Source organism: Cottoperca gobio, chromosome 7 (genome assembly GCF_900634415.1).
Source record: "Cottoperca gobio chromosome 7, fCotGob3.1, whole genome shotgun sequence".
NCBI classification, from domain to species: domain Eukaryota; kingdom Metazoa; phylum Chordata; class Actinopteri; order Perciformes; family Bovichtidae; genus Cottoperca; species Cottoperca gobio.
The window spans coordinates 17,984,958-18,008,419 of record NC_041361.1 but is presented as its reverse complement, the minus strand read 5'-3'; the positions used below and the strand labels follow the sequence as shown (position 1 = coordinate 18,008,419).

Sequence of the window (23,462 nt, the reverse complement as noted above, 5' to 3'; positions counted from 1 at the left end):
AGGATCTTGTCTTGTGTTGATTTTGTGACTTTGCAGAGCTCCTGCTGCCTTCATCAGCTCTAAATGAGACATGTTATTCACTCTTGTTCGGCGCATTGTTTCTTTTGCATTGTGTACCAAAAGTAGTTTTCTAATGGCTGTTGTTCCCTTTAGAAGTTTACCTATATAGACATTTAGCTGTATCACCAGCATGAAGGGGGAAATGTATATTAGTCATGATGTTATTAGTCTGAGTTGTTGCATAATGCATCACTTTTTCAAGCCTCAATGGTATCTGCCATTTTCCATGAAGACACACCCCTCATATTACATCAAAACTGGAACAACTGGAACATCAAAAGTCAACATTTACATATCTTAACTGGATTGAGTTGAGTTAATCTTGTTCCATTGATTTAACTCTGGGATGTCTTTGAAAGTCTAAAGAACAAAATGACAGGTTAGTCATTAGTCACTAATACTACCTTTAGCTCATAGTTATGTGGTCCACGGCATGAAATTACTCTGAAATAACAACTGCCTGCTCCACTTTATAGATTCTTTAAGTGAGTTTGAAAATTGTGGTTATAAATATTATCTGCTGCAAAATAGACATTTACTAGTCTTCGACATTAGTTGGAGTTAGGCAAACTGAATGAACACATCACTTATACAATGTGTTTTCACAGCAGTTCCAACGGCTGTCCATCACATTCCCATACCACAACAACACATCTCGTTACTTTATAAATAAAAGCAAAGTCCCCAGTCATATTTATTATCGTGTGGAGACGTGCAGGTGCAGCTCATAAACACAGTGTCTATATTTCCCAGGACACATGAAGACAACAGTATTTATTCATCGTTGACAGCTGTAGGAGTTGATGTGATGACGTCTTGCCTCTTGTCTTCCAAACTTTCTCACAGTCACAGCTGCGTCAAGCTCGACAGATACACCTAGAGAGAAAACCGGAAGTCAAATGACTTGTCTAGAAAATTAGAGTAGCTAAATTAAAAATAAGACAGCTCTATGCAATTAGTCAACGATTAACTGTATCTAAAAAATAGAATGTACATTCAATTGTAGGAAATAAGTAGGTTTGCAGCCAAATTGGATTTCATACATGTTCTTCTTCTTCTTTTCTTTTTGACTTAACATGGCAATTTTGACGTTTCCAAACTTCACTGACAGTTAATTAGCCAATATATAATAATCACATATTAAGACACTACACCATAATAACATACCATCTGCAGTTTTTAATGAAAACACATTTGCCTTTAAAATCCATAACAAGATAGCACTGAAATTATGTTATCAGAATATATAAATAAACACAAAAATTGAGCTTTTTAACGCGAAGTTACGACATTTATTGTGCAATTTCACATCGGAAGTTAATAAGTTGATTTGATTTGATTTGATTTGAATAAAACATCGGAAAACTTAAAGCATTTTTGCGGTTGTCAATTAAGGATTTTATTTCAGAAGTTGTAACCGGAAGTCACGTATGTTCTGGCTGACTTGACACCAACTGCCTTGAGAGGGAGGGCGAGGAGTGCTTTACTTTTCTCTAGTCTATGGACCCTTTCTTTGTTGTTATGTCTAGTTATTAGTTTAGCAGAGAGAGTTTTGTGCCTCATTAAAGTATATTTTATCATAAGTTAACAGTACCTGGCTGTGGACTCGTACTCCTGGATTTATTGAGACTGCTTACCTCTCCGGTTTGAACGATGCGAGCGAGTGTAACGTTACTCGGATTTTATTTGTGTTTTTCATTTTATCGAAAGGAAGATGAGGAAAGTACATGAGTTTTGCTCATTATTTTAAAGTACAAGAGGTAAGTCACGAGACATGTAGTGTATGCATCTTCCCATGTGGTGTTATGGTGTTAGTATTGATATCTTATCACACAACTCTTCTGACAACGTTAAAGTCTGTCTCTTCTACCGCGAGTTAGCAATACATGAGTTAATGCTGCAATCAGTAATTTAACATTACCAAGTTGCTGTCCATAACAAAGTGTAATTTAGCTCAACTGTTTCCAATACTTGCGCTATTCTCCATATAGTTAAAAGTCGTAGTTATATTTTAGTTTAACTGAGTACAAAGCATATTTTTGTATCAATAATTCCTGTTGGTCAGTTCGGCTTGCCTCCAATAGTTTGAACGGGTCTTTTTACAGCATTACAGAGGTAAGGAAAACCTATATCCTGTATCGCCTGTTCCAACTGAAGAAGTTTAACCTGGTGGTAAGGCTGTGCACGAGTTAATTATTTTTGGCCTTTTGTTAAAGCCGAATTACAGAGTAGGACTAAATGAGTCAGGGGAGTGATTTAATTAAATTTCTATGAACTGAGGAGTTGCAATAAAGAAGAACATATTTCCATTTCAATAGTTTTGAAAGGAGTTTTGCAAGACGTTTTCTTCATAGAACAGAACGTTTTTTTTCTCCTTCTGCATCTAACCTCAAATCATTGATTATCCACACACGTTATACAGCAATACTAGGAATTAAGCAAATAATTCAGTTCTCAGAGTGAGCTAAGGCCATTGAACCTTAATGCAGAGTATAGCAATCTTCTGCCGGTCACATTTATGAAAAGCAGTTGAGTTAATGAATAACTGAAATAATCTGATATGTAAATTCCAATAATCCCCCCCAAAAAAGAGGATAAAATCAACACCAGGAACACCGCTAATGAATTGTTTTGCATTCATTTTGTGCTAAAGATCTTCAGTTGGGTGACACAAAGTTAGTGTAACTTTTTTGATATTATAGTTGTCTTGGTCTGAGTTTATGCACGAATTTGGAGGCATTGTCAGCGCAATGGTATCCACAACAAATGATTGTACTTGTCATGTTAAAGTAGTCTACCACTCTTTCACCAGCTCTGTTGAAATTAAAGGGTGTGTTGCACACAAACTGTTCTGTTGGCTGGTGATGGATCAGTTATTTTCAGGCACTTAATCTTGGTGTGTCCTTTCTCGCAGGCATTTAGCAAACCCACATTTTCTTTTATTATACCTTTAACTGTCACTGTTGACGGTGAACCACAGGCGTACAACACCTCACCTAAAACATGTTGTGTCATGTCGCACATCTTTGGGAGGGCGTTTTGTGGTGGTTTTGAAGGTGCAATTAGGTTAGATTTAGCTGCAATGTGATGACGGGGTACTTCAGCTTCATGGATCCCCTGTCTGGTTTCTACATGGATGAGTCAACGAGTTTCACTTGAAAATACAAGAATACCTTGATGCATAGCTGCCTAATAAACGTCAGTGAAGTTCATTTTGACCCTGTGGCTTTGTCATTTGATAGCACTTCATGGTGTGCCTCACTGCAATAACATATGATTTTACCATGGAAAAGGAGGAGCTGACAGCTTTAGACATGTTTGCCAATGTTACTGTAACCAGCTAGTAGCTGGTCTGGATTTACTGTGTTTCAAAGACTATGTTTGATTACTATCACAGGGTTTGAGTATAGATTATCCAAACAAATCAGCGGTTTCAACTGGGTGCAATCTCCCTGCACCATAATTATGGACAGTCTGCTGATCCTTCTTCCTGCAGCTCAGGAAGTGCAACTCGTGTCTTCCTGTACAACGTACGGCACACAGACAAATAATGCAAGTGGGTCAGTTTGGGAGTCGCATTGTCACTGCGTGGTCTGGCAATGATCGAGCAGCATTCCAATGCATACATACATTTGATTTAGGTCAAACCAAACAAAGGCATCACTTGCAAGACTGACATGACCGACTGTCTCTAGTTAAATTTATTCCCCGAGCCCCCTCTTGTACGGCTCTGCAGGAATGCAGCTCGTAGCGTTATTATGATCATGAGCTGTGCAGTGGAATTTTACCATGTCTCCCCTTCTCCACATTTCTCTCAGCCTCGGTCCTAACGTGCAACGTGTCCAAATGGTTTGGTTCCAGCAAGCCAGGAGCTGCTGAACAAGAGTGTACAGTAACCGCATTGATGTCGACTCAGGGAATTTGAGTCGGGGGTAGATGCCGCTGCAGAACTTTACATGAAGCCTCAGTGTTTGATATTATTTGGTGAGAGGGAGCAAGACCATAGATTATCGCTCTGTACCTAATCTAATCCTAGCACAAAGGCATCATTTAATTAGAGTCTGTTTTTATCTTGCGTCTGATAAGTAGCTACACCATTTGAGGAGCTTTTATTTTACTGCGTAGATAGGTGTGGTTAAAGTGTTCCATCAGTCACCTAATTGTCAGTTGGCTCTTTATGTAGGCCTTGAGAGTCACGTGTTTTCTTGCCTCTAAATCTCTTTGAAATCACCTAAAATGCACATTCTCCCCACTCATCTGAAAGACAGCTTTGCAAGAATACTAAATTAGATTTAATGCTTTGCTGTATCATTGGCATTTCTTATTTGGCCAGCTATGTGGATAAGGACGACAACTACAGAGAATACAGAATTCCCCTGGGGCTAGAGGAGGGTTGGGGAGGCTCAAGACACACAGCAGCGGAAATCTTCAGTAACCTTGTTGTCTGGTCACTGTGCTTATTCTCACTGGATTTATTTTTGGAAACCATCCTTGACAGGAGCCTGTCCTTCCTGATCTTGTCTGTCCCTTCCTACAAGTTTGTAGACTGCTTCAGATGTGTGCTGTTTAAAAAGTAACTGTCCTCCTGTGTTGCCTCTGTATCCCTCTTGACCCTGCGGTGTGCTGTCTGGACTTGTTTTTAAGTGGAGTGATTGAAGAGTAATTTTGTGTCTTCTTGTCTTCTTTTTTAGGTTGTTTACAAAAGGAGACAAGGAGGGAAGTGACACTCTGCTAGCACAAGAAGACGCATAAAGACAAAGGATCCGTTTTAATCTAAACCTTGTGGCGCTCTGGCTTTAATTGATCATTTCTGAATTATTTGACCGTAGATTACGTGGCATTGCCTGTCTGTCTTTGTAAGGAAATCCCTGATGCATTCTTTTGCCCCCTCTCAACATGCTGGCTCTGAGGCTGGAGCAGAGCAGGCGAGGGGGTGGTGAAGTTGATCGCCTGCAGAAAGGGGCCACAGTGGCTTGGCAGGGCCGACAGTCAGGGAGGCCCCCTTCTCACGAGCAGGGCAATATCAGGCAGAAGATCTCCCAGTGGGAAGGTCGCAGTCAGCAGGACAGCAGCCGGGATGCCGAGGTGAAAGCACATCCTCCGACTGTATCCCGAACTCTGTCTGAAGATGTCCTGGGCAACGGATGTCCCAATGTGGGATCAAGAGGTGAGCTTCACGCAAAACCAAGCCTCTCCAAATCTAAGAGTTTGGGCTTAGATTTTCGGGAATCCCCAGCACAAGCTGGACATGCTGTGGTTGGTAGGAAGTCGGAGCCTCTGCAGAAATGTTCAACCACAACCCCAGGAAATAAACCACTTGCAGCACAAATGTTTGTGTCTCCCAAAGTGGAGGCTAACACTACTAACTCTACCGCTAAACGAATCTTCACTGCCAATGGCGACCAAAAAACAGATCGCATCTTGGATGTCGAAGTAGTTTCTAAACTTCTACCTCTTTCAACTGATAACCAAGAAGCCAACATGCCTGCTGGAAACTTCTACACTTCACGGGGTTTCTGGCGTAAGCTCGAGGGGGACAGACTGCTCTGGGAGAAAGGCAGGGCGTCTTCAGGTGAACCTCAACCTCCTCCCAAACCTGTGCGGACATTCCAGTATCGGGGAGGCAACAACAACAACACGGGGAACACAGCGCGATGGGGCAGCAGATCCCCTCATAACAACCACTCCAACGTGAGGAGTAGGAGGGTAGCCCACCCACCTAGCTTTCCGCCTCCTCCATGTCCCGTATCAAAGACCAATGGGCTCTCAAGGCATAAAAAGAACAGGTGAGGCACTAAGAGCAGAGCACAAATAACTCCTCAAAACTTGGGGATGGAATTTCTTGCTGTGCTTTATTTGATCTGAATCATATTTTTTGAAGAAAACTGTTGTTGGAATAAGAAAATGCACGTAAAACATTCTGGCTAAAACAGAGATTTTATTGAATATCAGCAGTGTTTTTAGGGCAGTTTTGTAATTGTTGGCAGGGGTCCAGGTGTGATGTCACATGATATCTGGCAGCATTGTTCTCTATTGTCTGGTTGTGGCCTAGTTCCTCAGCAGCCACGGTCCAGGGTCATCATCTGCAGGCTGCTCGCTCACAAACCCTCGCTCACTCGCGCTCTCTAATTGCCCCCCTTAAGGCCAAGCAAAACAAGAGATGACTTGTAACCCAATTACTTTAGGACTTATTAGGTGACAGGACTTCTAATTATGAAGTTCTCTGTAACTGTGATATGCTGGTGTTGTCTGTCATTACTATTTAAACGCTGTCCAGGATATAATAATAATATCCTCTTCAAATGGGGTGGGCAAAATAATACAACCACATGCCAGTATAATGCTGTACAATTCAAGAGCACCACAAACTACATCCTCCAAAAAGAGCATACAGTTAAATGAACAACTCTATAAAAATGAACAAAACCTTCACAAAGGTGGGGTTTATTTTGGGACTGTTGTATTGGACCGATCTAGTTTTAGCGTAGTGTACCTAATAAACGGGCACTGAGTAAACTGAGTATTTTAATGAGGTCTGCTTCCCAATTAATGAGCCTCATGTTGTGTGTCTGAATATGAGTGCAAGAAGAAAACTGATAAACACACAGTTCTCAAAGTATAATTGGGCAAACCCAAGACTAAAGTTACAATTTCAAAAATGATCTTGTATTTTGGATAATGTTGCATTACACCTCACAAGTCTTCACTTATACGAACAGATGAAAGCATTAATCACAGACTTAAGGCTGAAAAAAAAGACAAGACAAAAATGTAATAAAGTGAAGTGATATTTGTTTTTCGTTGTTCATTAGTTATTGAACTCAGTGCCCAGTCGATCTAAATCATATTACTAATGTAGAGTAGGGGCCACTTTACTGTAACCTTTAATTAAGAAAACTATCACAACATGCCCAAAACAATTTTTACCCACCCATTCTGGCAACACTGCACCTAATGATGGAAACTAAATATACTCCTTATGGGATGAGCCCTCAAACCTTGGGGGGGCCTGCAAACCCTTACAGCTATAAGCCAGAGAAATGGCCAGTGGGACAGCCTCTGGCGAGACAATGGTTGCTTGTGGGTAGTGGCCCAGGACACAAACAGCTGATCCTCTTTCCTGAAACCACTGATTTACTCGCATACACATGCAGCGCCCGCACCGGGCATAATGTGTTAAGCCTCTGTTCCTCAACTGAGGAGAATGGCAGGTGGGTGAAAAGCCGAAAGCTCCACTGTGGGACATCTGTAGGCGAAACAAAAACTAGATTGGGCCGCAGGCAGGCTTTGGTGAGCCCTGGGGCAAACTGCAAGCAGGAAGGGAAGATGGTAAAAGCCTGAAAGTCACTCACACACTTTGCCATGGACAAAGCTAAGAGAAACACTATTTTAAGTGAAATAAACTTCAATCCCCACCGCCTCTATAGGCTTAAATGGGTGATGAGAGAGGTCGCCCAACACAACCGACAGATCCCACAGAGGAACCAGGGGCCTGGAAACAGGGAGTTTGCAGCGTGCATCTCTTATAAAGCGACAAACTAAAGCCGCTAAATATACTTTAATTGTGGAAAAGACCATACCCGTATCTACTAATTCTTGCAGAAAACACAGGAGGTCAACCACCGAACACTGAAAAGAAATGGTGTTCCTCGTGTTGCACCATTCCTCAGAAATATGCCACTTATCACTGTAAAGAGAGCGAGTGGAGGAGGCCATTGCACTCTAAATGATGTCAATGACCTGCGGCAGTAGGCCTGCAGTGTTCAGGTTCCACCTTTCACAGGCTAAACCCAGAGCACTATGTAGTCTGAATGAGGGTGGTAGAGCTCCCCGCTGCCCTGGGACAGAAAATCCCTGCGTATGCCGAGAGGCCATGGCTCCTCCGCTAGAAGCTGTATTATTTCCGCTACCCAATGCTTGGACAATTAGCGACAAGCCCTGATCCCTCACCCGGGCTAGAGTGGGGGAGATCAGGCTCAGGGACTGCATTGAGCAGCACGTTTGGCCATGAGGGTGCCAGAGCATCCACACCCAGAGGTGCATTCATGTCTGACAGCAAAGGGATCTACGGCTGCCCGGCTGTATTTCTGTCAAATTTGCTCCACCACCTGTGGGTGGAGAGTCCACTCTTCTACTTTGGTTTCTACTTGACTCTTGGTCCAGTTTATATTGAACCCAAGATCGCTGAGGTGATTTATTATCGTAGCAGAATCTCTGACTGCCTGCTCCCGCGAGTGGGAGCATATCAGATGGTTGTCTGTGTACGAGAATATTCTGATGCCGCTGTTCCTTAACGGAAACAGAGCCACCTCCACGCACTTGCTGAATAACCTCGGGGCTAATTAACTGTAGCAAAAAAACAAACGAGATAAGCTCAGATGAGGGAGCTTCTAGTTTCTTTAAGGGAAGAAAGCATAAATAGTTTGTGAGGGGTCGGTCGACTGTGGTAATATGAGGGGGCGTGGCCCCAAGCACAGTTAGACCTGTCTGTCACTGACGGACGCGGTGTCATTGGAGCTTCCTTAGTTGGTCACGCCAAACAAAGATCCTAATTGTGGTACATTGTTGCCGTTATACAAATTTGTAATATTTAGCTATCAATAAGTTGTCTCTCACCTACAGTCAGCCTGCCGTGTCTACCCACAGTTAGCATAGTTCTACAGGGCTCCTTGTTTATCTACTGTCATTCCTTCTTGTGCATTGTGAAATTCCTCAGCGGGGCTAGGTATTACATCACACTGAAACATGACTCATGTAATAGTCTCTGTTTCAGCACACTAGAATAAAGTACATGTATAAAGCAAATGTAACCACATAAAACGTGCACTGAACTAGCCAGATCTAGATGATAGTAAATCAGCTCTAACTAAAGGAAGTTGTATCTACATTTTAAAAGGTTTTTTTAGTGGAGGACATTTGCAATGTGACTACAACAGCTGACATTGTCATATTGCCAACTGCTATCTCTGTCTAAATCCTGTCATATTCTTTTTCCTTGTTTTGCTTTTTAAACAACTTTTGTCCCATATGCTCAGTCATTTCCTATCATGACAGTTTATCACACTCTCTCTGTCTTGCTGACATTTGATATGAACATGAGAAATGTTGTGGTGGGACGCTGACTGAACATAACACACAAGAGTGAACAATAGTATGGTGACTATCTTTAGGACAGCAGCCAGACCCCTCTTTTTCACTGCCTTCCCTTCCTTTCCCTCCCTGCCTCAGGAAATCCTTTGAGTACGAGGATGCGGCGCGACTGACGGCGAAGCGAGGCACGCTGGGAGGCGAGGATAGACACTCAAGCATTTACCACGCCTACTCTGACGACAATATTTATGAGGACATCGTTTGTAAGTCAAACTCTTTGATCATATTTTGATCATTACTGTGACTGTCTGGCTGTCATGTATTTAAAACCACTTAACTGGTTTTGTTTAAAAAAAGACAGACAGGAAGTCATAAAGACTGTTTGGTGCCTGTCATTGGTTGAATTCACAGATCAGATACTTAAATGTTCCATTCAGATCTAATTATATTACCATAACAGACCCTGTTAAAGAGTGTTGCTGTACAGGGACAAGTGAAATAAGTGAAATAATCAGGAAAAATGCCTACAAAAGGGGCTTTTTTCCTTACCCTGGTTTCCCACAGATTGATTGTGTATTGGAAGTGTTGTGCCATTTTGAGAGTTGTGTTCAAGATGGAAAAAGACAGCACAACGGTACAATAAAGTGATTTCATTAAATCAGGACAGGTAGTAAAAAAACCCATTGCTTTTTAGACTTCTGCACCTGCATACACCCTTACAGTTAAATAACCTCCAATGGTAGAAATAAGACGCTTGATTGGTACTGCAGTGACATTTAAAAAAATAAAAATAAAATAAAATCTGTAATTAGAGGAGCAACAATTGGCCCCCATAGTTTATTTGATCAAAATATGTTGATAGCAGTTGATTAATTTTCTGTTGATCATTTAATCTATAACTACCAAACTATTATTGTTTTAGTGAAGCAAATAAATCCCCCAAAGTCTGGTTGCACCTTCTCACATGTGCTCCTCTTTATTATATCTGATATTAAACTGAATATCTTTTGGTTGGAATAAAACAAGCAATTTTAATACATCACCATGGTCCAAAAATTGTACACGGTGTCTTTCACATTTTATGGACAAAATGATTAATCAAGAAGATAATTGACAAATGAATTGATAATGAAAATAATCTTTAGTCACAGCCCTTCCTGTATCCATTCATTGATGTTGTCAGGGATATTATTGGGAATATTATTCTTTTGCTTTTATACTAAGTATCCTTTTGAAAGCCAACATTAGGTGTGGTGAAACTTTTCCCTCCATGAAACATCCAGTCAGCCGATCTTATCTTTCCCATGTCTCTGTCTTTCCTTAGGTGAAGTGACCAGAGATGACCCCTATAAGGATGTCAAGCTAGCTCCCATGTGTCTCCCCATTGCAAGGCCTCACGGCCCAAAGGTAATGCAAGATATTACCAAGTATTTTTCATTAGGTTTAATGGGTGTATCAAATGAGCCCAAATGAGATTCCAAGAGAGGAAGGAGGAAGTATTGTCTTTTAATGCCATGTAATTATGATGACTCCACACCTTATGTCTTCCAGCTGCCTCCTAAACCTCAAACGTTGCAAGGTTACACTGGCAAGGTGGAGAGGAAGAGGTTCCAAACGACAACTGCATGCAAATCCTCAACACTTGCAGATACTCCCAAACCAGCTACACCCCGGCGTTCAAGCACTCAAAAAATACACAGGACGCCTCAGGTAATGATACATTATGTCATGAGTTGTTATATTTGGATACAATGGTTGACTGCAGGGTAGAAAATTAAATCTTTTTCACTGGCCAATTTTGCCTGCAATGTTTGAAATGTGGATGCATTCACCTACACAAACACTCCATGTTTGCCCTGTTAATTCTGATTTATGGGGCAAATTTCTTGAATTTGTTGCCCTTCGCCTCACATTATTTCTGACACTGAGATGTGTTGTTTGGTTTTTATAACCCTATGGTAGACTAACAAAGTGGTATGTATCTAATCTGTTGAACACTGAATCATACGTCATGTTGGAAAGAACAGAGAGGGTGTGACTTGTTGAGCAGGAAATAGAGGACGCTGAAAGAAATAGATAATATTAGAGCAACACATATGCATACTTCACGAGAATACAGACAGAGCACATTTGACTCATGGCAGTGGGAAGAGCTTGGACATGGAGGAACTTTAACAATAAGGTACAGTAATATACGGGTCAAATAATGTTTGGGTAGGAGGGATTCCTCGACCCAAAATGAGTTTGTTTAAGGTGCTCTTTGGATAAGGATACATGAAGATACAAGATCACTAGATAACTCCAAGGAATTCATTTAGTAAAAGCCTTTATTGTAATTGCATTACAATAAAGGCATTTTAATTGTTCAAGACAAGAGTGCTTCTGAGTTTTCTTGTGAATAAAACAGAGGTATTGACGTATATCTGTAAAGGTGATGACATCAAAAGGGTTACAGCTTTAAAATCCACATGTCATGTGTGCCGTGTGCACCTGCAGGTTTGACAAACTAAATAACAAACTGTTTAGAATACACTCCCCGAATACTAATAATAAAACTTAGCATTTAGTTATGTTATGCTATGCTGTCTTTTGGATCACATCTTTGACAAAGAAGTTAAAACAAGGAAACAAAAAACTTCTGCTAAATAACGGTAACATTGTTACAAGATAAGTTTCAGCTTCCTGTATGTTTGTGTGTTGAGCCATCTCTGTGTATTAATGCAGGACCAAAACACTCAACGGTGTTCTTTCAGGGCATTAACAGAAGAATGCAGGAATGTAATGTTAAAAAAATGCTAAAAATCTATAATATAATTTTGTACTTACCGGCTGTTGTATCAGGATTCCCTGTAATCATGATTCTATAATGGCAGTGAAATTATGGGGCTGACAAGTAGCTGTGTGTGTTCTACTACGCAGTACGTCAACAAGATTGAGACCATCTTTGACGACAAACGAGGAAGGAAGAGAGTAAAGAACCAGGGAGCCTCAGTGCGAGGTAAAACACACACTCACACACACACACACACACACTCATAGACTGTCACAGATGCCCAAATGTCACTCACATCAACACTTCAATAAGATTAAGTTGAGCCTCTTGGTGGAAATACCCAGCTTTTGATGGTACACACAAAGCCAGCTGCAGCAAGCGAAGCCGCTGATTATGAAACAAAGGCCGACTGTCTGCATCTGATTATGGCTTCGCTTCGCAAGTTTTTTCCATTCCTCTGCTTCTCACTAATCTCTCCCTCTTCTAATTCATATCAACAGAGGAGACCAGTGGGACAGAGAGTGACCCCGAGGACGACACCAAAGGTATCAACAGAGAGTCAATAAGTCTGTAAAGTTCCTCTAAGTACTTCTTCTTGTATGAAGTAAGAAATCTTAGTTTTGTCAGCCATTATTTATTATTGACACTCCCAAGTATAAAAATAGTGCCGCATAAAAAAGAAAGAAAGAAATATTCATAGCATCTCTAAAGAATTGATTAGCTCCAGGAAAGTTATCGCTCTTCAGTGCTAGTTAATGCCGGCCATGTTACATATTTCTGTCCAATCAAGTGACATACAACCACAATGGGCCCATAATGCACCTGATTATACTTGATGGGGACATCGAGGAAAGTGCTGAAACTATTAGACATTTATCAATCAAAAAATGCCAAGAGCTGGCTGGTGTCAGCCTCCAGAATGTGAGGATCTGCTGTTCCTCTGTTTTATAGTGGGAACAGAGGTGCTTTGAGCTTTAGCATGTTGACATGCTCACAATATGATTGCAGCTGCAACGATTAGTCGATTGACAGAAAAATAAAAGCCAATTATTTTGCAGGTATTTGGCCATAACCCAAAGTATTGGACAGAATGAAACTTTGACCGGATGATGACTCTAGATTCTCCAAAGTTATTTTATTACATCCTCTGCGGGACATCTGTCTGTACCAGATGTTATGTAAATCCATTTAATACAATATTTATTTATTTTCAATTTAATAAAACAAAAGCACATCCAGGCAACATCCTCTTTGCAAGAGACAAGTAGGCTTAAAGAGAAGTTGTTTTAACTTTGAGAAAGTCAAGTGATGCCACTGCTGTAGGATATATGACTATTGTTTTGGCCACTGTGTAATCGGGGTTAACTTCACAATCATACCATATATTGATATATAAGATGTCTCATATTGCTCTAGTATGCTTGCTAGGATATGTTTCAGGACAAACATTTAGCATATTAGTGTCACTGTGTGGTGTCCAGCAGGCTCCAGGAGGTCAGTTTACATCCAGTCTACACTGAAACGTCGACCAGGCTACCGCACCCTAGAGAGAGACCTGATCCAGCTGCAGCAGCAGCAGCTTTTCCAGATCTTTGTGGTGGTGTCGCTGAGAAAAGGCTCCCCAGGAAACAGCTACTCTCCTGAAATCACCCAACAGTTCCCCAAACTGGTTAGTAGGAGCTCTGAATATAACCCCAGCCTTATTTTAGGTAAGGACATAACTGTGTATATAGTATATATATATATATATATATATATATATAGATATAGATATAGATATCGAATATATAGATATAGATATTATATAGATATATATATAGTTATAGATATATCTATAGACTATATAGGGAGATGTATAGTATATAAATAGATAGATAGATGTTAGATATTTATATATATATATATATATGAGATATCTATAGATATCTATATATTTATTCTTTCTCTATATCTATTATATAGGTTATTTTTATATTATATTAGTTTTATATATTCTCTATATAGATATGTTTTATATATATATTCGTTTTTTATATTATTATATCTATATATATATATATCTTCTAGATAGATAGATAGATAATCGATGCTAGATAGATAAAGAGTATCTATATAGTGACTTTAAAATATTGTCATGTTAAATGTTTGTCTAAGTGGTTAAGTACTTGAGACAAGTAAACCTTGCATACGTTATTCTTAATATTTCATACTTAATTAAGTTCTATTAAATAATATTGTAATGCAATTAAATTACCTCTGATTTCACCGGGGTCCCCCTGGAACCCTGGAAGTAATTTGGAGAACCGCTGCTGTAACTGGAGTCCCTCTGTTTCAGTTTGAGAAGTCATCCCGGCTCTCCAGAGAGGCGGAGGATCAGCTGAAGGTCATTCCCAAGTTCTGCTTCCCCGACGCACAGGACTGGAAGCCCTCAGCACACACTCCAAGGTCAGCACATGCACTACAGGCTTATTTTAATAGCATGCTGCATGTATACAGAAGTAACTGCCTCCCAAAGGATATGAAAATACCACAATGGTAACAGGACACTGTATGCTGTTTATGCGTTCATCATTTCCTTTATGTCTGTATTTTCTGTTGACACTATACACACACCTTTCATGTGCACTAAATGTTGTCTGACTTTTCTTTCCTGTACACTATTTAGCTGTGCTCTATCACCATAATTATCAGTTGTATTATGTTTAATGCCTCCCTTTCCTCTTATCTTATTTATATCCTCAGCTGTAATCCATAAATTGCTGCTGCAACAACTTAAATTCCCCACAGTGATAATTAACATTTCAACTGATCTAATTAAATCTCTGAGTGCTAAGGGGCATTGGGCATTCTTCCTTTCTTTTATTTTTTTACTGCTGGGTATGGTTCATTGTTGTTCTGTGGGTTATGATATCAACTTACACTGCCTCCCTGTCTTTGAAACACTTATCTGTTGTAGTGCAGACAAACAAAAGACACAACGACCCGTCCATTTACCTAGTTTCGGTATAATTCATGAATAAATGCTGGAAAAAAAGACAGACATTTTTACAATCATGGTTATGTGGGTTTTTTTAGGCAGTAAGAAGTCACATGAAATAATTTAAATACCATCTGTTGTATATTAATGTTGTTGTTTATAATGTTGTTTACAGTGAGACCTTCTCCTTTGTCCTGACCGGAGAGGATGGCAGCCGCTGGTTTTGTTACTGCCGTAAGATCTTGGTAAGTGTGGATGTGTTAACATTTGCATCTGAATCATTGACTGTGTGTGTGTGTGTGTGTGTGTGTGTGTGTGTGTGTGTGTGTGTGTGTGTGTGCTATGATATGGCAGCCTGCCACATGCTTACTCAACATCTCTGAGGACATGTGAATCAGTACATGTGATTCACAGACAATAAACCACTTCTGAGTCAATGACAGAGTACAAGAAGGATTTCATCATTTCCCCTTCCTTCTGCCCCACAGGGAGAGCTGACTTTTTAAGACATTTTTCAAAACCCTTTGTTAGGTTGAGATGAAGTGGTGTCGCTGCCTCTTCTATTTTGTTTCTGTTTATTTATGATTGTCAACATACTGCGGTTGTCTTGTTGAGCGCTCTTTAACTATGTGTTGTGTGCTTATTCTATCTTTAGTGTGTAGACAGACCTAACATGAAATCTTATATTTGTTTTGTTGGTAGATAAGCTCACCACCACTATCATAAACGTTTAGACTTTAGACTGTTGATTTGTTTTTCTAATCTACAAAGTTCTCATTCATCATACTATTAAACTCATTATATGGGGAAATATGCTCTTGATAAGAACCTGATTGTACTTTGTTTATGTAAAAAGCAACATTATGTAGTAATCGCTAGCTTTGTAAGTTCACGTACACACCGCTGATGTGAATATGGACAGCTGTAACGTTACACATGCATTTGTATTGATTACATTTCTGAATGATCAAAACGAGTCGACAACTTTGCTAACGCAGCCAAACATCACGCTAGTGCAGTAAGACAAAGCAAGCTGATACTTAGTCCGGAGAAGTTTGCTGAACCCGGCTCTGTTCTGGCACAACACCGGCATCGCTCCCCGCCAACATCCCCCTCAGCGGTTAACTGAGCCAACAGCTAACTAGCTGAAGGCAGCTACTGTTAGAAGCAGTTAGTATTCATTTAGCAACAAGTAAAGCTTTCTGTCCATCAGGGAATTGTAAAGCAGCCGGACGACAGCAGAGGGAAAACCAGAAAACACTTTCTCTGTAAAATATGATCCAGTTTCAACACAATCAACTTAGTGCCGTAAAGTTTACGCACTTCCCTCGGGAGATTATACGGTCAGCTCACTAAATTATTATATAGTTTTACGGGACGCAAAGTGGGATTGAGAGCCCATTCACCCAGTTACAAGTCAGTGTAGCATCTAAATGACTTTGAGGTAAAATAGTTGCATAATGCTGCTTTAATATTGTATATTATATATTGTAATATATGTTTGGCATAGTTATCTCTGTTGTTACCCGTTTAATGATATATGAACCTGCATTTGTCTTTAAGCCCATTGGAAAAGGAAAGAGGCTTCCTGAGGTGCACTGTATTGTCAGCAAACTGGGCTGTTTCAACCTCTTTGCAAAGGTAAGGCCACGACACAAGAAGCCTTTGTTAGGAGATGAAAGGGAGTTGTCTTGCGTTCAATGGGAGTCCTTTTTAAAGTGTGTGAAAGCTACTGCCTTGAAACTCCTTGTATGTGTGAGGACGGAATGAGGCTACTCTTTATGATAATCCTGAGCAATCCCTGGGTGTGTTTTTCAAAAAAGAAATTGTATGCATATAGCGGTGTCACACCCATGTACCAGTTAGCCTTGTTACGAAAACATCATTCTTTGCGCAGAGCTGCTTATTGTGTCTTTAATCAACACTTCTTTCAGGACACACAGTGAAGTGTCTGTCTCTGTCTGTCCAGATTTTGGAGGAGGTGGAGAAGCGCAGGGAGATTTCCCCAGCGCTGGTTTACCCATTTATGCGTAGCGTGATGGAGGCCCCTTTTCCAGCCCCTGGACGCACAGTCACCATCAAAAGCTTTCTCCCTGGATCAGGGAATGAGGTAACCCTGGAACCAAAAGAGGAAATGTTGATTGGTAGTTTTTGTTCCTCCTAACCACTCCTTTCCGCTGACTGCTCCTTCTGTTTCTCCATACTGGGGTTTTACTGGAGGTAATACAATGAGTATTGATAAGTAGATCATTACAACCCCACTTTAAAACATCCAAACTATCCCTTTATGCCAATTTAATTTTCCACTCCTGTGGTTTTGAACTCAATCCTTCACCTTGATGTATCTAAATAGTCTGTTTTTGTTTAACGCACAGTGTCGGCAGCTAAACGTGATGTCACTGTATTTACACTGTGCTCTTGTTGCTCTGCCAGGTACTGACTTTGTGTCGACCAGTGGACTCCAGACTGGAGCACGTGGACTTCAGCTGCCTGCTGCAGTGTCTCAGTGTCGGGAATCTCCTGCAGGTGTTTGCCTCCCTTCTGCTTGAGAGGAGGGTCATCTTCATCGCGGACAATCTCAGGTACTGCTGTGGTAACACAAAACACTGCAGGACACACACACACACACACACACGATAGACTTTGAGTGTCAATGCTTGATTACATCACACAGGACCAGCGCCCCTGTCATTAATCTGTGTGTACCTTGGCCTCAGTGCTAAGCTATGGCAAAGTCCCAACGGCAAGTCAAGTCAGGTTTATTTGTACAGCCCAATATCACTTGCAGTGTCTCAGCGGGCTGTACAGGGCTACACAATAACAAAGTGCTGACCCATGCTAAGATTATTCAGCAGGACTTTTCTCATTTGAAAAATAAACTTAACTTTATATATTATAAAGATTATATAAATACATGAAATGTGAATTATGTAAACAATTCCTTTTTGCATATCTGCCATCAAATATGGTGATATTGATAACAAGCCAATATCAAGCTGCCAATATCAGCAGTGTAAAACACTGTTTAGATTAAGAATGAAAAGCTTGCGATGGAGTCAGCAGCAGTTTCTGTGCTACAGAGCGGTTTTAGGCTGACGAAAAGTTTAGAAATAGAATTAGCCAGCAATTAATTGGATATTAATTGTTTACGGATTTTGGAGAGGAAATGTAGAGGATAAATAGTTTTAAAGTTATTAGAAATAGCAGGATTAATACATGTGCATGTACACATGGTGCTGTTCGCTTTTACACTCGGTCACTTTGATAGTGTGGTGGAAAAGAATTATAATGGTGTGACGTGCTATTTTCAGGGAGCTATGATTGATATCTTTGGGTCATATGATCTGTGTGAGAACTGAATAGTGTTTTTGTGTTTAATCTGTTCTCTCCTCCCTTGTTCTCTTTAGCGTGTTGTCTCGGTGTAGCCATGCAGTGCTAGCGCTGCTGTACCCCTTCACCTGGCAGCACACATTTGTGCCTGTGCTACCGGCCAGCATGCTGGACATCAGCTGCTCCCCCACCCCATTCCTCATCGGGGTGCTGGCACCCTGCCTGCCAGAGCTGCTGGAGCTGCCCATCGAGGAGGTCAGTTAGAATTCTGTTATAATCATTGTCCAATACAGTTTAAATAGACTGGTCTGCCTATATAGCGGTTGTAGTGCCATCTCTCGGCTGTGTACTTACTGCGTATTGTGAATGAAGCGCCACTGTAGCTTCCACTGTGTGTGAGTAGTAGTGGAAAAACACCCTGAAGACACTGTAGCTCAGACTCACCCCACCTTCTTATAACTCTTGTTGCGAAATAGTGAACTCTCGCAGTCAGTAACTGTCATTCTTTCTTCTCGCTGTCTTTGCAGGTGCTCATTGTGGATCTGTGTGCTGACAAGTTTGTGATTCAGGTGTGTACACATAGCAGTGTATAAAGGGAATGATGGGTGTGGTCCCAGTGGGGAGAGATGGCTTTGCCTGCACTTGTCCCTTGTTTGCATGCCGATTGTTTTGAGGGTGACAGAGAGAAAACGATGTTACAGCCACACAAGCGCTGCAGAGATAAAACTATAAAGGATGTAATCCCAGAACACAATCGGGAAGGCTGTTTAGCAGCAAATTCAGATCTGCGTGGTTGTCAGTCAAACGGAATCAGTCTAGTCAATTAATGACAAACGCGTTTGTTTTGTTTGGTTGTGTTAATATTTGTCTGTCTTAATTTGACATTTAATTTAAATGAATCTTTGTTCAGCCGTTCTTTCTGTATAAACTACGAGCCGATGCGACATGCAGCGATTGACTTGCCACTTGTTATACAGAACTCAAATTTCAATATCGCTGGTAGCTTCCCTCCTCAGCATGCAACATGAGGTACATCATTGTTTGAAAGGTCTGAATAAATAAATATAGATGAATAGCATTAGGATTATTTGACAGTCTGTAGAAATGGTATTTAGACGTTGATACTTTTTTTTTTTCTTTTCTTTTTGCATATTGGATTTTTATGACTCATTGTCCAAATAATTACAGATTGCCTTTTGTGCTTAACAGCATTTGGTCTTTTGTTTTGTTGTACTCCATATTTAAAATCCATCTTTGTGCATCACAAAACATAATTAATAACAAAAATATACAGCTGTCAATTCATCCGAACAGATTGGCTAAACGGGATCAATACATGGGAAATCCCTTCTAGTAAGTCAGAAGTTCATACAGTATTTTCTTTATTATTATTATTATTATTATTATTATTATTATTATTATTATTATTATTATTATTATTATTATTAACCAAAACATGGAATAAGGCACCAAAAAACAATAAACACAAAATGAAATCAAACGCACGCATTCAAACACAAACATCAGCCGTCCTAACAACCTAAATAACAGCTAAACTTAAAAAAATAAATGGAAGAAAAAAGCTTGTAGCTTATTTTTGATTGTATTTTGTGACCGTGTGCGAGTCAGTTTAGATGTATGTTTGTAAAGGGCATTGTGTGACTGCTGTTGACCTCTCCTGTGATGTGTAACAGCTGGGCGATGAAGACTGCATCCTGCCCAGTAAACTGCAGGCAGCGCTGCAGCAGATCCTGGAGGAGAGGGAAGACATCCTGAGACAGGAGGACGGAGAAGGTCGTGGAGGTTGGTATAAACTGATATTACATGTTCAAAAACGGGTCCGTCAGGTATTTCAGTGTGCCGTCAGTAGAGCCCTTACAGTTGCTATATCCACGTCAATTTGTGCACCACCATAAAGACATTTAAATATTAAGACATAACGTGAGCAAAAGCCTTAAACATGTCTCAGAATTTGAAGAAGTTTTTAGTATTTTATGAAACAATCCGTTTTATTGTGAAACTACAGTACAATTCTTCTGTTTGAGTGTTGTTAACCCTTTGGTCTCCATTCAAAATGTGGCCCATCCAGGTAAGCAGGCTGACCTGAGCTCTCTGGTGTCGGAGGGTTTCGTGCGGTTGTTCGTGGAGCTGGTGGGCCACTACCCTCTCCACATGGTCGAGTCCTCCAACGGAAGCAGGGAGGTCCAGCGCGACAGCTTCCGCAAGTCTCACCCTTCCCGTGGAGTCCGCCAGTTCCTGCAGCTCTTCATGGATACGCAGATGTTTGCCGGCTTCATTCAGGACAAAGAGCTGCGCAAGGGAGGAGGAAGAGGTAATTGCGTTGACGTAGCCGTGCCAAAAGCTACAAGGGTTCTTTTAACCCATTTGTATCCAAAGACTATTTAGTATGTGGCGGAGGCTCCACATAGTATAAGGAAAAATGCACATTTCATCTGATTGGTCTAAAGTTTTAGGCAAGTATCTAACAATACAACTTTGATTTTTTTTAGATCGCATGAAAAATCACATCAATAGTCAAATTCAGGATTTTTGAAAACCGCTAACAATGCGTTTTATTAAATGTCATTATAAAATAAAAATGTTACACTACATGTATGTTCATATCTTTGATGTTCAACTTGTTATGAGGTCATAGATACTAAATACTTGATTATGCTCATTGTATTCTGAGATGCAGCAATTTCCTTATCACATTATATTTATCTGTGGAACATGGGACTCCTGTTTATCCTGAAATATATAATTCAATATTTAACAAAGACATTAGTCCCATGTGCCCAAAACTCACTTTCCAGACAAACAGTTTTGAACATTTCTTCAAAAAGTGTTTTTCTACGTGACTTTATGAAACCGCTAATTATATTGTCTCATCGGGACTAGTTTCTCGGTTTCCAATAAGGTGCACTGATATGAGTTCAACAAAAGACAAATAATTCAAAGTTTAGGGTTGGAGGGCTTGTTGTTTGCACCCTCAGAAGGAAATGTCATCCGAAAAAGATTTGACATTAAAGTTGGAGTAAAGAAGTCAGATTCCACATAATAATCTGATGATCTTATTAAATGAATAAATCGTAGTGTTGAATTAAATCGTACTGAACCAGACCTGTGACTTCAATTAAATGAGTCACAGCAGGCACTGACTTTAAAGCAGGGCATTTGAAAAACAGGGTTAAGAGAATTCTGTGTGCAAGCAAATCCCAGAACACTAAACCGTGTTACATTTGAAGAGAATCTAAACGTTGTTCATTTTAAGTTGAATATCTAATCCTGTGCTCGTACCGTCCTGGTGGCTCAACATTTCCAACTTCCTCCCAGGTCTCTTCGAGGTCAGAGTGGCCGAGTATCTGGATTCTAACCCTGAGCCGGAGCCAAGTGGTGTGAACAAATTTCTTAAAGGACTGGGTAAGTGTTGCTCTATCGTCACATGTTCACTTTCAATGGTTTCGACAGCTGACTGTTGTTCCTTCTTTTCTTTTTTTTAGGAAACAAGATGAAGCTCCTACAAATGAAATGATGACACGCCAACAGCCTGGCTTTTGAATGAAAGACTTTGTAATTACAAACAGAACACTTGTTGCTGCTGGACTTACTGAGGAAATGAATGTGGATGAGAGTCTTGTGTCTGGATGTGAATGGGATGGTGAGAGTATGAGAGGTTTATCTTACAGCCATGTAAACATGTCTGAGAGCAGTGCACTTTTTATTGGACGAAAACTGGAAAGGCGATTTCTTATCATTGTTTTATGAAACCTTGAGGACGAGGCACTATGTCTCAGGAAACCTACACAAAACATTCCAGCTACTTAACCTCAGTTATCAACTTGAACATGTGTGGTTGTAACTATGTTCTCTTTAACTGGAAACGTGTTTTCTTGCAATACATTTATCTACCCATAGATTCAACTCTACTGCACAACGTGTGCATTTTACAGTCAATGCAACTTCAATGTGTAAATTGCGATCTTGTAAATTCTTTACAACTGAGAATAATCTGTATGGTTCCAACCTGATGCATGTTTTTATACATTTTAATGTAACATTTCCATCAGCACAAACTGTACACAAACCTTTTGTTTACTTTGTTTCAATTTGTTTGCAATTCAGATCGAGTAGGTTTATTAACTCTGATCAGAACATTTCAAAGTGTTAAGGCTCCAGGTGAAACCTCCTCAATCAAAATATGTATTTACGTCTATACCTTGACTTTCTCCTTGCTAACTGTAGTTGTAAATATTTTTTTACATTTTGCACAATGTTGAGAACCAGTGTACAGCATTTGGAATATTTTTGTATTAAAGCATGATGTGTCCTACTTTAAATAAATGGAATCCCAAGGACAGCGGGCAGAGTGATTTATAATGCAAATGCCTTAAACTTGGTTGTACAGTAATCCAGCTTAACTAAATTAACGCTCATGATTAAGCATAATTGTGGGAAGCCATGTATATGTTGGACCTCACTGCAATTTTAGAAAAAATCATGTATGCTTCAGATCCCTCCTCGCTCCTCGGAGCAGAAATAATAGCGTTGAGACGGTCTTCAAAATGTATGTCATTAAAATGACATTTCCCCAACCTACTATAATAGCACTTTTATACATACTATACTATGACCTTTTTTCAACATGACAATGTTTTCGACATGCTATTCCATGACATGACTTTTACTATTTGTAACTACCATACTTATTTTTTGACATATTATACCTATGACTTTTTCTTCAAGATATCATACCATGACTTATTTATGGCACACTATAAACTATAAACTGTTTTTATGGAATACTAAACCAAATGTTTTATGACTTTTTGGACATATGTTTTGGCACACTAAAGTGACTCTTTCGACAACTATGAACATTTGTGACATTTTTTTAACCTACTAAACTGACTTTTATTTAACTTTTGTTTTTACGACCTACTTTACTATGACTATTTTTCAACGCGCTATCCTAGTTTTTTTTCGGCAAACGATATATGACTGACTTTTCAACATACTATACTATGACTTTTTAATGCCACACTACTATTTTTATAATATATTAAACTGACTTTTTACAACATACTATCCTATAATTTTCTATATATGTTTTTCCAATATACTAATTTAAAATGCTTTGGCATTTTTTGGACTTGACATTTTTATGGCACACTATACTATGACTTATAGTCAGTGTGACTATTCTTTCACAACTACACACATCTTCCTCAT

General features: G+C 39.9%; 1 protein-coding gene and 1 long non-coding RNA gene across 4 annotated transcripts; one reads left to right on the top strand and one right to left on the bottom strand.

Annotated features, from left to right (window-relative positions):
- The first annotated feature begins 109 nt into the window (after positions 1-109).
- On the top strand, positions 110-22,590 carry dennd2c (DENN/MADD domain containing 2C). 2 transcript variants are annotated; one of them, XM_029434959.1, is made up of 19 exons: positions 110-1,820; positions 4,752-5,846; positions 9,289-9,413; positions 10,475-10,557; positions 10,702-10,860; positions 12,070-12,148; positions 12,424-12,468; positions 13,408-13,592; positions 14,259-14,368; positions 15,076-15,145; positions 16,464-16,541; positions 16,870-17,010; positions 17,334-17,482; positions 18,308-18,485; positions 18,758-18,799; positions 19,925-20,033; positions 20,320-20,562; positions 21,567-21,653; positions 21,734-22,590. In XM_029434959.1, exons 2-19 carry the CDS (start codon positions 4,957-4,959, stop codon positions 21,763-21,765), a joined length of 2,805 nt encoding a protein of 934 aa, XP_029290819.1. In that variant the 5' UTR covers positions 110-1,820; positions 4,752-4,956; the 3' UTR covers positions 21,766-22,590. The 2 variants fall into 2 exon arrangements, with proteins under 2 accessions (XP_029290819.1, XP_029290818.1); XM_029434958.1 differs by having other exon boundaries at positions 13,405-13,592.
- LOC115010431 (uncharacterized) lies at positions 14,333-20,475 on the bottom strand. Of its 2 annotated transcripts, none has more exons than XR_003832472.1 (3): positions 20,334-20,475; positions 17,342-19,981; positions 14,333-17,016 (listed from the first exon to the last, which is right to left on the bottom strand). It is a non-coding gene; the product is annotated as an uncharacterized LOC115010431 (long non-coding RNA). The 2 variants fall into 2 exon arrangements; XR_003832473.1 differs by lacking the exon at positions 14,333-17,016 and adding an exon at positions 17,057-17,114.
- Positions 22,591-23,462: the final 872 nt, after the last annotated feature.

Excerpts from the sequence above, each read along its gene's own strand:
- dennd2c (XM_029434958.1), top strand. The coding sequence starts at position 4,957 with ATGCTGGCTCTGAGGCTGGAGCAGAGCAGGCGAGGGGGTGGTGAAGTT. Across the intron at positions 12,149-12,423 it reads CCAGGGAGCCTCAGTGCGAG|AGGAGACCAGTGGGACAGAG; the intron begins GTAAAACACACA and ends TCATATCAACAG. Across the intron at positions 21,654-21,733 it reads CAAATTTCTTAAAGGACTGG|GAAACAAGATGAAGCTCCTA; the intron begins GTAAGTGTTGCT and ends TCTTTTTTTTAG.